The sequence below is a fragment of the Drosophila erecta genome, unplaced genomic scaffold (genome assembly GCF_003286155.1).
Source record: "Drosophila erecta strain 14021-0224.00,06,07 unplaced genomic scaffold, DereRS2 tig00000055-arrow-pilon, whole genome shotgun sequence".
Classification (NCBI taxonomy): domain Eukaryota; kingdom Metazoa; phylum Arthropoda; class Insecta; order Diptera; family Drosophilidae; genus Drosophila; species Drosophila erecta.
Window position 1 is genome coordinate 3674878 of NW_020825200.1, and position 14870 is coordinate 3689747.

The 14870-nt window shown below is 44.7% G+C and overlaps 1 protein-coding gene across 1 annotated transcript; it reads right to left on the reverse strand.

Moving 5' to 3' along the window:
- Positions 1-402: 402 nt before the first annotated feature.
- LOC6541612 (protein timeless) lies at positions 403-14019 on the reverse strand. Its single transcript, XM_026979021.1, has 16 exons — positions 13655-14019; positions 13039-13227; positions 10881-11097; positions 9753-10801; positions 9156-9691; positions 8951-9092; positions 8148-8656; positions 7885-8083; positions 7701-7828; positions 7139-7292; positions 6921-7073; positions 6497-6860; positions 5968-6223; positions 5792-5893; positions 1945-2409; positions 403-1019 (listed from the first exon to the last, which is right to left on the reverse strand). Exons 3-16 carry the CDS (start codon positions 10975-10977, stop codon positions 917-919), a joined length of 4257 nt encoding a protein of 1418 aa, XP_026834822.1. The 5' UTR covers positions 10978-11097; positions 13039-13227; positions 13655-14019; the 3' UTR covers positions 403-916.
- Between the last annotated feature and the right edge of the window lie 851 nt (positions 14020-14870).

Genomic DNA, 14870 nt, shown 5'->3' on the forward strand with positions numbered 1-14870 from the left:
ATGTTTTATTTAATACACTGCGGCTATAAATATTTGCCAACTAACTTAATAAATTAGAAAACATTTGATCTGGAGGATTTTAAGAATTGAATGTACTAGTTTGAAGTGCAAATCACTATTTAAGATTGCGAATCATATTAATCACATGAATTAGTAATATTTCTTCAGTGTACTTTTTTCAATATTTCTTTGCCGCAATTTTTGTTTAACTTTTTTCTCAGTTCTATCGGCTACCGTGCGTGGAGTTTCCCCAGATTGGTTCCTCGCCCGATCCCCTGACCCACGGAGAGGCCAGATGACCTTAATTCGCGGTGCCCACCGCTCGTTTATTTGCGGCACCGCCAATTTGCTGCACATTATTCACATTGGATTTGCACCCGGCCAGAGACGGAGATTTGTGGCTTTTGGCTACAGGGAAAGCTTTATTACTGCTAAGCATAACTTATGACTAAGGATATACATACAGATGGATTTTGGACACCGGCGCTCTTCTTTCTTAATCGTGTAAATAGATTTATCTGTGTATATTTGCACTATTTCAACCAGGAACTGCCCATTTACATATAAATGTGTGTGTGTGTATGTGGTAAGTATACCGAATACGATTGGAAACTAGGGTTAACTTAAGAGTATCTATTGGGCTAGAATAGACATACAGTCTGCAGAGCCTCACACTCATTATCCAAATAATGCACTTTTCTACACTTTCTGCTTCTAACTTTTCTTCAACCGCGTACTTTACTTTATGCGTAGCTAATTAATCAGGTATACTTTTTGCATTCAGAGGTCATTAAATGTACAATCCTTGTGCCGGATAATATTAAATGTTACTCGATTTGATTGATTAAGGTACAGTTCTTTCCAGCTGGTAGGCCTCACTCAAAACTCGGATATCTGATCGATTGGGACTGGATCCTCAGTGATAGTGGGGCAGCCGGAACTCGGTTCGCTCGAGTCGATCTTCCTCATCGCTCACATACATTCTGGTCAGGTCCGAGGCCAAAGAGACATTGTCGCTGCTGCAATGATCATGAGCCAAAAGACGAAACATGAGCACACTCTCAAATGATAACTCGCCCACCAAAAAACCAAAAAAAAAAAATGGCGGGCCAAAAAGAGCCATACAAATCGCATACAAACTGGGAAAATCATTGCCAGCCGCAAATGGCTGAAATTGAATAATTGCTTGCCATAAATTTATGTGAGACACTGTTCAGCAATGCCCGGCATTCTCCAGCTTTTCCCCTCTTTGGCCGACATATTGACAGAATGACGGGCTGCCATTTGCGCAATCTGTCTAATTGTCAATTAGCCAGGTCGAAATCTTGGCTGCGGATTGACTAGAGCCTCGCCTCGCCTCCATCGGTTTCGATTTTCTTTTTATCTTCCGTTGATAGCCAATACACACTTGTATCTGTTTACCAGTTTCTGAGTAAACGCCATGGGAAAGTCATTTTAGTGGGTTTGGGTCACAAAATAAGCGAATGAAATGGTTTAGATAGTGCCACATTTCACCATCCTTAATATATAACAATAATTTATCTTAACATATGATGCAAGACCCTGTGCCAAATGACTGGCAGAAGTAAGTCGAACAATTATTTAGGTTAATAATAAGTATTTGGTAAAGGGGAGATCTGCAATACACATTTCAAAGTATGTACATAAGCGGGAAATCGATATTGAAGAAATCTGTTCAAACAATATTTTCAGTGTACTAAGGTGTAGCATCAAAAGCTATTGAAAATATTTTAGAAAATGTCCATTTAAGGCGAGCGAGAAAATATTGCATGGAAGAAATCTGTCAAACTGAAGAGAGGCATATTTAAAATAACGTTTTAAGAATATGTTGCTTGTAAATCAGAAACAAATAAAAATAATCGAAGTGCGACTTGTTAAATAGGCATCCTTTGAGCTGGGAGTTCCAGGCTCAATCGCACTCACTTTAATTCCTTCTCCCTTTCGTACACAGACGCCACCATGGCACTGTACTCCTGGTCCAAGTTGTTGGCCCGCGGGAAGTGCGATCCGTTGCCCTCGAAGGCATCCGCATCCATGTCCAGACCGGAGGAGCCACCGCCAACGTCGCCGACACCATCGTCGCCGCTACCGCCACTGCCATCTTGACCGCCGCCGTCATCTTGACCGCCACCGCCATCTTGACCACCACCACCGCCCGTCACGCCAGTGCTCATCAGAGCCACCATGGACAAGGAGGACACGGTGCCACCGCATCCGGAACTGCTGCTGTTCTCGTTTTGGCTTCCCATGAAGGTGTTCAGCATGGTCAGGCTCAAAGTGGTAGTGACATTAGCCGTGCTCATGGAGGTGCGCGTCTCCTGCGAGGTGGGTGTGCTGATGGACTTGCCCAGTCCCTCATCATCCACGGTTGTCGCCGAGGAGCCCACGCTGCAACAGAGGACAGAATCAAGCACTGAGGTTAGTATAATGAATTACAGATTCTTCACTTAATAAATATATATATAAAAAGAGTATAATGAATGGGTGAACTGAGGTACAGTAAGAGCATACCAAGTGTTGACCCTCGAACTAAGCTATATCAAGCTATTAATGAATAATAATCGCCCAATGTGTACCCTTTTATTACTTGTACCTTTCCTTTCATATAAACTTCACAGATCGTTGCTCAATTAACCCTTTGCTACCCGAGCCCATATATTCTCACACTTTATGGCTGTAGAAGCAGTTTCTGCATACAATGACTCAACAGCTCCACGGCTGCAGTGGTTCTTTTTTCAGCAACTTGTTTATTTAATAATTAAAATGATTTATGGGCCTGATTGATGTGGTGGCAGCCCAGTCCGCCGTAGAGCAATAGGTGTCCATGTTTCGGCTGCATGTTGCACTTATTGCTCTGCAGCAGCAACGAAGTGCATGGCAATAATAATGCAAAATGTTAACAAAATGTAGAAGCCAAAATGGAAAAAATATTAAAACCCAGGCCAAACCCAACATGAGTTCGGAGCCCAAGAAGGTCGCCAATTGAAGCTGGGAAATCCAGCGTATAAAAATATATATATATATGGTTAGCAGTCTTCTGCCCGATGTTGCTGCTGTTCACTTGGTGTTGCTGCTGTTCCTGACAGATTGCGGAGTCGAAAACACAGCCCACGGGCCACTTGAAAAGTGCAACTCAAGCCGCCACTCGAGCTGTTGACTTGGGCTTCCTAGTGGGCTGGCCACTGACTTCAAGCAAATAACAGCAAAAATGGGAAAAATGTCAAATTCAATTTTCGCCAGGCGTCAGAGTAAATTACTTTGGAAAATTGCCTTTTGTCAACGCCCACGCCCCCAGGGCAACAAGAAAAATTGCAATAAAAGCGACCAAAAGCGTGTCCGCATCTAGTGTTAATTTGCCCAAACTTTTACAGAGTTTTGCAATCACTTCAAGTATCTGTGGGATACTTAGTCGCTTCTGCTGGCATGTGCAACAGTAATTTAAACATAGTAGATAGCTTCATCCTTAGTGATCCCAGTCATCTATTGAGGCAGCAACTTTGGTAGCTTTTTATGCAGTTTCCTAGAGTATCCAGACTGAACAAAGAACTTGTTTGGTTGCACTCTGGCACTCACGCACTGCCTTTTCAGCTTGGCGATGCCCCAGGGGGCCAAAGATCGCGTAACATTTGACTTTTACTTTCCACGCAAAAGGCAATAAGACGAAAAACAGTAACATACTGTAACGACCAAACTCGTTTGACAAAGGCAGAGGAACCAACGCGCTGGTGCAGCAAACAATAAATAAAATATCAGCAAGGTATAAATAAAAATATCACATGCCTTCGAAGACCAAAACGCAGATAGCGGACAAAAAATATGCAAATTTCGGTTCAAAAACTGGTTCAGTTTGCTGGAAATTCTCATGGGGTCGACGACAGTTTCTTCTAAGGATGCAACAGCAGTTGGCGGATGATTGTAAGACCTGGCTAAATGTCAAGATCTCTCGAGGTGATTAATGGCGCTCTCCATAGCCAAGCTCGGATTTCTAATTACCCAGAACAATGGCCAATTATTCAGGCGGTTTATTAAAGTTAATTCGGTGTAAACGCTTTGATTTCGCCCTATAAGCCTAATGAATTGATTGGCTTCAACCAGCTGCCGCGATTATCTGGCTTATTTATGCGACAGAGACGCAAAGTCAATTTATGCAGGCAGGGTGCGAGTACGTGTATCTATCAGATACAACTGCCCCGACATTCATAGGCTCTGTCTCAGCTGCGCGTGCTAATCGCGATGACTTCATTTCGTGTTGCTCTTGATGTTGCTGCTGCTGCAGTTGCTGCTGCTGCTGTTGCTGCTGCTGCTGCTGCTGAGTTTTTGCTGCTGCTGGGTTCGCTGACAGAGGTCAGGCCCATGTATTTCACGGATAGCATTGATTGCCGGATAGCTGAGTGTTCGCTTGTGGCGTAAATGATTCTTGAGAAAAAACCCAAGTGAGGGTGTGGAAAGTTTGGGTATCACTGGGGCAAGCTTGAAAAACCAACTTTTCAAAAAAGGAAAACGAAGTTAATAAATGCAGCAAAAACTGAATCTTGCTTGTTTGGTTACTAGCACATTTTTAAACTGAAAACACACAACCAAATAATTTTTCTCATAAAATCCAATAAGTCACTAAACTTATGGCGTTATGTAAATATAATCTTGATCAGATTTCAGAAATTTGATATTTCGCAAAATAAATGTTTTAAAATCTACAAAGCTCGTAAAACCTCGGCGCTCTCGTGAATTGAATATATTATTGCTGTTTAATTAGAGCTCAAAGTATTTAATAGCCAGATATCAGTCAACCAAACACGTTTAAACGCCCAAATTAAACGCAGCCCCACCCTTTGCGAGCCCATTCCCAAGCGTGTTCCACGCAGAGCCAATATACTTTGCGTTATCCTGTAATCGGGCAGCCCGCCCATTTATCGCGAATCTAAGCGTTTCGGTGTAACAACAAAATGCCATACAAAAAGTCATAAGCCCAAATGCAAAACGCTGTTCAACATGAGCAGCAGCCGTCGCAATCGGAATCGCAAAATCGCAGGAGCAGCTAGCTCCACCAGCGGGTGAGCTGCATCTGATCGTGTGGGGTCTCGCGACGGAGACGGAGACGGAGTCGAAGTCGGTCCAAAAGTACGAGTAATACGGACACACATGGCCAAACGGATGGGAAACACACTCTAAATGCATCTAGATAGATAGTCGAGCGGTGGTCCGAGCTGCACTGGGAAAAACATGGCATACTATAGGTAGCAAATATCTATATCTTGCCCTTAAATTCTTTGCTAACTCAGCCAAAAGTCTCTACCAAGGTATCCGAAAGTATGCAATATTTATATTTAGACAGCTTTGTAAACCATTTTCAAGTGCTGATCAAGAAATATGCATTGCAGAATGCGAGTGCAGGCAGTTCTAAGTGGAAGGCAGGGAGACTGGCCGACAGACACAATGGCCAAAACGGAGCTGACATTTAGTGCGCAACTGGCGACAACGACTGTCAACACAGAAAGTAAATGCAGCAGGGGCCGCAAAGTTCATAAATCGCGGCCCAAAGCTCGAAGTTGGCTGATTCCAGTTGGCAGTTGGCAGTTGGCAGCGAGAGGAGAGATCGCAGCTCTCGTGTTAACAATATGTTCGCTGTTTGGAGAGCCTTAACGGCTGCCGTGTGCCATAAATCTGAAGATTTTCGGCATTGTCTGCGCTCAGGTTGGGCTAGGTCGCACCACTTGGCTCTGCATATGGATATGCATATGGATGTGGATGCATGTGGACAACGTGCACTTACCAATCGCTGAGATCAGCAGCCGGACCTGCGCGCTGATTGCATTTGCTGCGCATGACCAACTGCAGCCAGTTGGGCACTGGCGGCGTGGGATCGGGTGTATATCTGTGGATGAGCCAGGAGATAAGGGGAAATTATCAACTGGAAGGTCAGCAGCTTATGCTTACTCCGATGCTCACCTGATGATCGAGTTGCAGTGCTTCGTCTTGGGCACCGCGAAGATCTCGCTGGGCGAGGGCAGGGATGCCAGGGCGTGGGCCTTCTCCACGTCCGCGTCCACCTCGGGTATGAGGGCCAGCTCCTCGGACTCGCCGAGATCCACGTCCACCGAGCTGCTCACCGAGCTGAGGGAGTTGCGGGGTCCGGTGTGGCGGTACCGCAACGGGGTCGTCGGCGTCCCATCCTCCAGCTCGTTGGCGTCGAACTTGAGGTTGACTATAAGAGCCCAGAAGGAGGAGAAGGAGAGAGGCACACAGCATATCGAGATACACCGACGGACACACAATGAGAATGCGAATGCATGGAAGCACGGATTTGGATTTGGATTTGGATTCGGTTTCGGTTTCGGGCGAGATTCCCATGATCAAAATTTCACACAGAGAGAGAGCAAAAATTGTTGATAACGGTATATACATCACCTTAGTGACATGGCAAATGGGTTCGTTTTTTTTTTTTTGTTGTGTGTGGGTGTGGTTGACTTTAACTCACGTTTGTCCAGCGGTCCCAGCTTCTTGGCCAGTCCGTACATGGTCTCCGGCGTCCAGTAGTCCGGGATTCTGGCGAAGATCGAGCCCGCGTCCGCCGGCAGCTGAATGCCCAGCTTGTGGAGCAGCAGGACAAAGGGCTGGTACAGAATCGTGGTCGATTGCTCGTTGTTCCACTGCACCACCGGAATGGACTTCTGCTTGCAGATGCAGTGGTAGGCCACCGGCTCCATGATGTGCTTGAAACTCTCCGGACTCTTGAAACCATTCCGCAGGGTCAGCTTGACGAAGCAGCACTCGATGAGGATCCTTTGCAGCCACAACAGGTGATGCGCTTTGTTCTCCTTGATGATCAGGTCAACCAGGATCTGCAAAATGGGTAAATTCATTTCTATTTCATCTCTGACAGTAAAACCACGCAAACCCACCTGCACATCATCTGAGGGTTTGCCGTAGGCGCCCTCCTTAATCTCGATTCCGGACTCTGTGGTTCCGGAAGTGGGAGTGGCCAGCAGCGTTCTCTGATACTCAGCATCCTCGAACTTCATCAGGTCGTCGTATTCCAGCAAGGTTATAATATCCTGCGAGTTAGCAAAAGGAACACAATTAATGGAGTGCACTTTGCAAGTCTTCACTGTATCCTCACCTGTTGCAAGAGTTGTTGGATAATAGAAATCCGGGTTTTCAGCTTGTTGCCGTTGTTGCTAAAGAGCTGTACTATCTTTCCCACAACATCGTTGTTCTTCTTGCTCTGCACATAATACCAATACAGGGTGTCCATTTCCTCCTGCGACCAAGTGCTAAAGAATATTTATGATTAATAACATGGACAAACGCCTAACTGAGTAAGTAAGGGTTAGACTTTTCCAATGTTCAAGTGAACCTAATATAGTTAGTAAGCACTTTCGTGGGGAAAGCCAGGTTAGTAAGCCTTTAAGTCTAGTAAAGAATCTCATAAATACTTGGTTCCCTAAAAATGAATGAGCGACACTTTGAAAATCACTGGTAAGACATCCACAGATAAAGTTATGATTAGAACAACTAAATATGTCTAAAAGAAAACGCTAGACACCTTGTTCTTATGGGCGATAAGTGTTTAAAATGTTATGTTTATTGCTTAGGTTAGTTGTATCTTAGATCATAGATTGCAATATATTGCCTATCCCTATTAAATATACTGCCTTAAGGAAAACATCTGAAATCCTTACCAAACGGTATGCTCCTGGTTGTGTTCCTTCGTCATTTCCGTCAAGGAAGTTGTGGGATTGGTGAGTGGCGACTTCGGAGGAGTATTCATGAACTTGTGAATCACATACTCGATGAGATCAGACCAGTCCTGTGGAAATATGCTGTTTCATGAAAGCAAAAGAGCCAATCTCTGGAATAACTCACATCGCATAGTTCATAGTCCGCTTCCCAAATTCTTGAATAGGTTTTCAAAATAATTGGTTGAAAGAGCACCCCAATCTGGCCCAGATCGCCACCTATGTGATGCATCATGGTGAAGATGCAGTCATTGACAAACTCTCCGTTGTTGCTGAAGTCCTCCAGCAGGATGCCATAGTAGTGCATCACCTCCAGCGTAGCAAACCTGTAATATCAACTCATTAGCACTGAATTCATTGGAAATGATTAGTTGTGGGGTAAAATCTTACTGGGCAATGTGCTCCGACAGGCGAATGGATTGACCCCCACCGAGTTTGACCGAACTGTCCAGAATGAGGAGGAGAATGTGATTGGTAACCACCAGATCCTGGAGATACTGCTTGGAATGGATGCTGGGATTGAAGCGCCTCAGCAGCAGCACAAAAAGGCACCGCAGATCGGACATTTCGCTAATCTGCAGCTGGAGCTCCTTCAAATGGGCTTTGTCGTCCTCATTCAGGTGGGTCACTTTGTTGTACGTTTCGATGGCCTGGAGGAACTCCCTGATGGCCGTCACCACCAAGTGCATGCGCCTGAGATACGGCTTCAGATCACTGCCCTCCTGCCGGACATTGAGTTCCAGTTGCTCACAGAGGGACACGCCCTCGTAGGTCAAGTAGCTCAGCACATCGTAGGTGAGAATGGTGTCGATGTGCTCCATATCCAGCTCCAGTTGGGCGGCGAACTTCAGGAAGTAGGTGACCAGCCAGAAGAAGTGCGACGTGTCAATGGGCACCTTCTGTGGGAAAATCGGAGAAATGCTCTTTAGTTTTGGCATCATATAATAGGAAAATAATATATAATAGGGGAAGGTGTGGCATCTAAAAGGATATTGAGTCTACTTTAAGCTGAGGAGCTATTGCTAATTTAAAATTTCACAAGCAGCTCCATGTTGCACAATAAAATCTAGAAGTTTCTTATGATTTTCACCTTGTTCTGTCTCGAGTTCAGTGTGTTACAATTTGTTATTAGGACAATCGAAATGAGACAATTGCAGTATTTATAATAATTCTATAGCAATCTATAAGCTTACCGCATTGGAAAGCAGTTGAATGTGCAGTTCCTCCACCAGATAGCTGTAGCCCTTGAGGAGGAAGTCCACGGTGAATTCCTTCAGGAGATTGGATATGTCATCATCGGTGGGCGTGTGCTGCACCAGACCCTTCATGTTGATGCTGTGCGTTAAATGAATCAAATTGTTTTTAAAGAACTCATGGAAAGTATCTTCTAGCACTCACAGGCTGCTTTTGCTGCGTTTGACCAACTTTTTGCGTCTCAGCTCCTTCTTGTCCATTGGCGACATAACCGCCCGTTGTTTATTCCGTGGTTTCGTGTTGCACGGAGGCTTTTGGTGCTGCGGCTTGCCCTGCGGCCCATCGTCGTCGTTGCTGGAGGTGGAGATAGATTCCTGATTCTCCACCTGGGTGCCATAGCCGCAATCCGACAGCTCCGACTGCGAGGAGGGGCATTCCCGTTTCTGTGGACAACACTTGCCCTTGGTCAGCTGCAGCTGGCCGGCATGCGGCGACTTTTGGCCCAAGTCCACCGCAGTCACGTGGGTCGCGTTGAACTGCTGCATCGGAGCAGGTGCTGAGGTGGAGGCCTTGACTGGCAGAGGAGGTGGTGCCTTGAATGGCTCATGACCCACGCAGCCCTGTGGTGGGCTGGACGTTGGGTTGGTAGTGCTGTTGAGCTTGTCAGCTGGTTGTTGGCTTAAGTTTAGGGGCTCCGTGGCTGGGGCCAATAGCAGGCACTCCTCTTTCTCCACTTTATCCTGGAAGAGCACAGTATTTGTATGGGTCACGGGACAATTGTCTTTCATCATAAGTACTCACCTCATTTTTATCCAGCTCTCCGTTCTCGTGCAGCTGGCTGCGTCTCTGGTCCTCGTAATCCTTATCATCCATGGACTCGCCAGAGGGCTGGGACTGCTCCGGAGATCCTGGCTGTTCGCTGTCGTTCCCCGTCACATCGCTGGCCTCCTCGGAGCCATCGGTCTTATCGGCTGGCACCCTGGCCATGGCGTTCTGGTACTGCTGGCCCTTGCGGCTCACATCCTGCAAAGTGGCTGATGCTCCCTCCCGCATGCCACCGACAATACTGCGGGCATTGCTGCCGTTGTCCGAGGAATCGGAGGTGGGATCCGAGGTGAGCATGGGACTGGAATCGCCACTGCCCTGCTTGGGTGGCGAGGTATTACTCTCGTTATCCTCAGAGCTCTCCGACAGAGAGGCTTCGAACCAGAGGCTAAGCAGTTTTTGCAGAGTGCTCACATGCTGATCCTTGTAGATCAGGGCAATCAGTTGCACCATGGTCACTCCCCAAAAAGCTCTCTGCGGACAGGTCATCAGATACAGGAGTAATTTGTCGATGCTCTGGATGAAGAGGTTCCACAAAATCGTGTTCTGCATGGAGATGCCATGGGGCGTCGACTGCATCATGGGCATCACGCATTGGGCATGCGTCTCCGGAATGTGGAGGATATTCCTCAGCAGCAGCAGACAGTTATTGATTTGATCGCATTTGTGCGGCGACAACTTTGAGTCCGACTCCAGTATGTGTTTCATGTACTCCACCACGCTCTTGGTGCTCCTGGCCTCCGTAAATGCTTCCTTGCTGGTGTACAGCAGCTTGTTCAGCTCGAAAATGGTGTGGCGACCCACATCCGTGCGGTACATCACGTCCACGGAGAACAGGCACTCAACCGGCACCGTCAGGTTGACCAGTATCCGGATGACCGACTCCAGGACCGCATCGTCCTTGGCATTCTCCAGCAGCGGTATCAGATCTGACTTCACATTCTGGCCAAAGCCAATGGCTCGTCGAAAGGTGCGTAGTGTCTGGTCCTCATAGGTGAGCTTGTAGTTGATCTCCTCCAGAATGGCTGTGCGTTGTACAACAAGCATTACAAGCATTACATTTACGAAGATCTAAGTGATGATGAAGTGATGTTGAATATTTACCCAATGCATTTGGGCTGACCACATAGGTATCCCCTTCCAAGCCGCCCAAAGAGGAGAACGCACTGTACAACTGCGGAGTTGCTAGTAACCAGTCCATAACCGATTTCACTTGATAAAGTTCTGATTATTCCAGATGTGATTGTGGAGCTGCCTAACTCTGCTCATTGTCGATGGCTAACATTGAGGTACCTCTTGGCAATTTGCGCGTTAGCTGTAACTGTAGGTGGGTATTCATATTTTATTTCATTGCTATAATAAAATAATAAAATTGTAATATTTATTACGTACTAAAGAGGAATGTGAATAATTCATGACTAGTGACTTATAATTCACATGTTAATGCATTCGTAATTTAAAATGGTAAGAAGGATTACGAAGTTAAAATATGGTAAATTAGTTTAATGCTTAACGATAAGTTAAGTTCAGTGACCCGTCGTCATTACGCAACCCCAAAAATTCCCATAAATTTTTGCATTCGCAAACAAAACAAAAACCGCCTCCCATGTGACCATCAAGGGCGCAGTCAACACAATGTGCTGCAACTGCAGCCGCTTGGGGATGAAACCCGAATCAACTCCCATTAAATCCGGACACATCACCTCACACACGTGCCCGCACAGCGTGTCTCCCATTTAAGGAAACTGCCTACCAGACGAGCCCCGAAAGTTCCAAGAAGCCACACTCTGCGGGCCAGAATGAAAAAAGTGGGTTGAATTGGTGCCCGCCCACCAGGGGGAGCCCAACCTTCAGCCATCACGTAACCAGGCAAATCCCCAACAGGCGACTGCGGCACCCGGTGGCTGCATGTGACTCACTCGCAGACATCCGGGCTGATTGTGTAAACAACACAGTTGGAGGACAAAGCCACTGGTACGGACTACGGACTGCGGACTGCGTACTCCGGAGGAGCAAAGGCTTTAGTTGGAGCACAGTGCAGTGTGCATGCCGACCACCCGTGGCGATATTTATAGGACATGAATCGGCAGGACCTTTAGGACCTGGTTCTTGTGCGGCTTCCAGGCTGCTGACTTTGAATGTTTGGCGCTATATTTGGCGACAATGGCGAGTGCAGCTGAGCTGCATTGGTCTTCATTGCCCTCTTTTGGGCGAACACGTTAAATGGCACGCTAAATGGTCAGGACCGGAAAATAAACTGCGGCAACAGGTGAGATAATTTTAGAATACAAAGCCATTTATTGCCTAGCTAAACTACTGAAAATTGTTTCAAAATTTAATAATGATTAAATTTCCATTATATTTGAGTGCTTAGTGCGTAGATAAAGTAGGAAAATATTAAAAAATAAGGGTCTTACAAGTTTAATGAATTCTAACAGAAAACAAATATAAAAATCAATATTTTTTATTTTTCCTACAGAAACTAACATCCAACATTTTCGGTTGAGCATCGTTTTTTCAGCATCTGTAATCATAGCTCATCCGATCATCTTTGTATCTGTGCAACGTTTCTAGCAACCCCAATACCATTTCCGCTGACTGGTTATGAAATCAAAGACCCAACTTACATAAAACGCAAGGCGAGAACTACAAAATGATATGCGCATTGAAATTTCAAGCTGAGTATCTACTTTTCTTGGCGAGTGAAAACATTTTTCATTCTTTCGCAAAGGGAAAATTCATTGAAGCGAAGGCGAATTTGCATTTGAAACGGAAAGCAAAGATAGATCACGAATAAAGATTTCAGATATCAATTTGCAATGCCAATAAATCTGAGGGTCGTTAAAATCCTGGCTAAACGGGCAAAAACCAACTCAACATCTGTGTGCCTTGACGAAATCTGTCAGTTTCAGAATGATTCCCGGATTTATTTCGCTATCCTGTTTTTGACATTAAGTCCGTGGAAGGCCAGGCCTCCTTTTTTGACAGTTCACTGGGTGCAATTTACATAAGAATTCTAAGGATGATGTACTGCATAAATTGCGCCTTTAACTTGTTTGCTTTTTCCCAGTATTATGTGATGTTGATTTCATGTGAAAATGGGTTTTCATTCGGTGCAAGCTTTAATTGGTTTGCCGCTTAAAGTGCTTTTTAAAAAGCTTTAGTAAAGTGTAATTTTCTCAGAGGTCAATTGAAATCAAACTGTGTTAGGTCAGGTCTAAGCTTTGTAAGGTTTAATAAATAATTCGTTTATATTTCTTACCAATTTTCAAATTTTCTCGGTCGTTAAATATGTTGCTGTTTTAGTTTTAGCTGTTTTAATTCAAGCTGATTGTTTATCTTTCTAAGCAATTGAGCTTTTCTGAGCACTTGTTGGGTTTCTTTGTAGAATAGATCGTGTTTTAGTTTCAGTGTTTCTATATACACTAACGAAAATATTTTTGGTTTGTATCTGAAAGTAGTTTCATAAATATTTATTTAAGTCGACTTTATTGTAAAAATTAACACTCAGGACAAATTTGTTGGAGAGGTGCCATTTTATTCAACACTTTGTTAACTTTTCTTTGATACCACTGCACAGAAAAAATTATTAATACTATTGAAGCTCGTTTTCGGCTTACGTAAAATGCAACTTCAATAACAATTAATTTGCACTTTTTTCAGTTGCAATCTAGGCTCAACACTGAGAGAAAGACCAGTGAGTCATGTATGCACTCTTTTAAGCACCATTAATACTTGAATATTATTATTGATAACACCAAAGTATTTAAGATTCTATTAAGAAAGCATCGTTATTCTGGGTTATTTATTTTAGAGATATTTATTTTCGGGACTTCAACTTTCTAGATAAGCTTCGAACCGCTCAACGAACCGCTTACTTGAAACGCACAATGCTGAATGCGATCTGAGTTACGGCTAGCTCACTGAAGTCAGATACAAAATGCATCTCACAGATACACACACTGACCGAAACACCCACTCACACAGCGCCAACGTGCCGCGGCCGGCGTCTGTGCGAGCGGGATAGGCGCGCCGAAAGCTCTCGCCGCGCTGCTCCGTCCCGCTCGCACCCATTGCCGGACAGCCAGCGAACTCGGCTCACGTGTAATCACAACGTGCCGCACGTTTATTTGCCCACCGCCACTGACGATGTTCGATAACATGAATAACCAGCGCCGTAAAATCCGGAGAACACTCTGGGAACAACAGCAATAGTCGGAACGCTTCGGTGCACTGAACAAAATTGTAGGTAACTTGCGCCGTAAAATCCGGAGAACACTCTGGGAACAATAGCAATAGTCAGAACGATTCGGTGCACTCAACAAAACTGTAGGTAACTTGCAACATTATAACTTCAATAACGCGCGCTGACTGTTCGAAAAGTTTAAGTCCTCTTACAAATATGCATAAATATTTTATTTTTATTTTAGTTTAGTTCTTTGATTATTTTTATTTATTATTATTTATTTTTTTGAATTTTTTATATAATTTAATTTATTAATTTTGGCCATATTGCTATTGCATTGATATATTAATTTTGTTTGTGCACTGCTACAGCATTCATACGAAAACGAATATTATTTCCAGTGTAGAGCTAAACGTTTTAACGCTGCCTTCAAGCGACTCGGTCGTAGACTTCGTCAGGGTGACATTTTTCGGCTCTGAGTGCCTCAGATGATCCGTTGAATAATCCTTTTTGGGAATGGAATCAACAGTTGGTTGCAGGCGCGGGCACACGCGGCGTATACGCAACGCACTCATTGAATGCGTATACTATATTTATGCGTATTCTATACAGGCGTATATATTTACTTTGAGAGTTTCATCGGTGGCTGAAAGCACGTCGGCACCGAATCGCGGTGGCAAATCAACTGGAAACGGAGGTCTTGCTCAGCCTGAGGCGCTGAAATAAATAACAGTGTGCAAAGGCACGCACCACAGTAGGCGATTTGGCGTTAAAATGTTATTCAACCTAATTCTGTAATGCTAGGCGATCAAATTCTATAAGAGAATTAGTTGTCCAAAAAAAACTGATTCATAGTTTTTAGTTTTTGGGTGGTTGGCTTTAATCTATGTAAATATAATATATTTGGT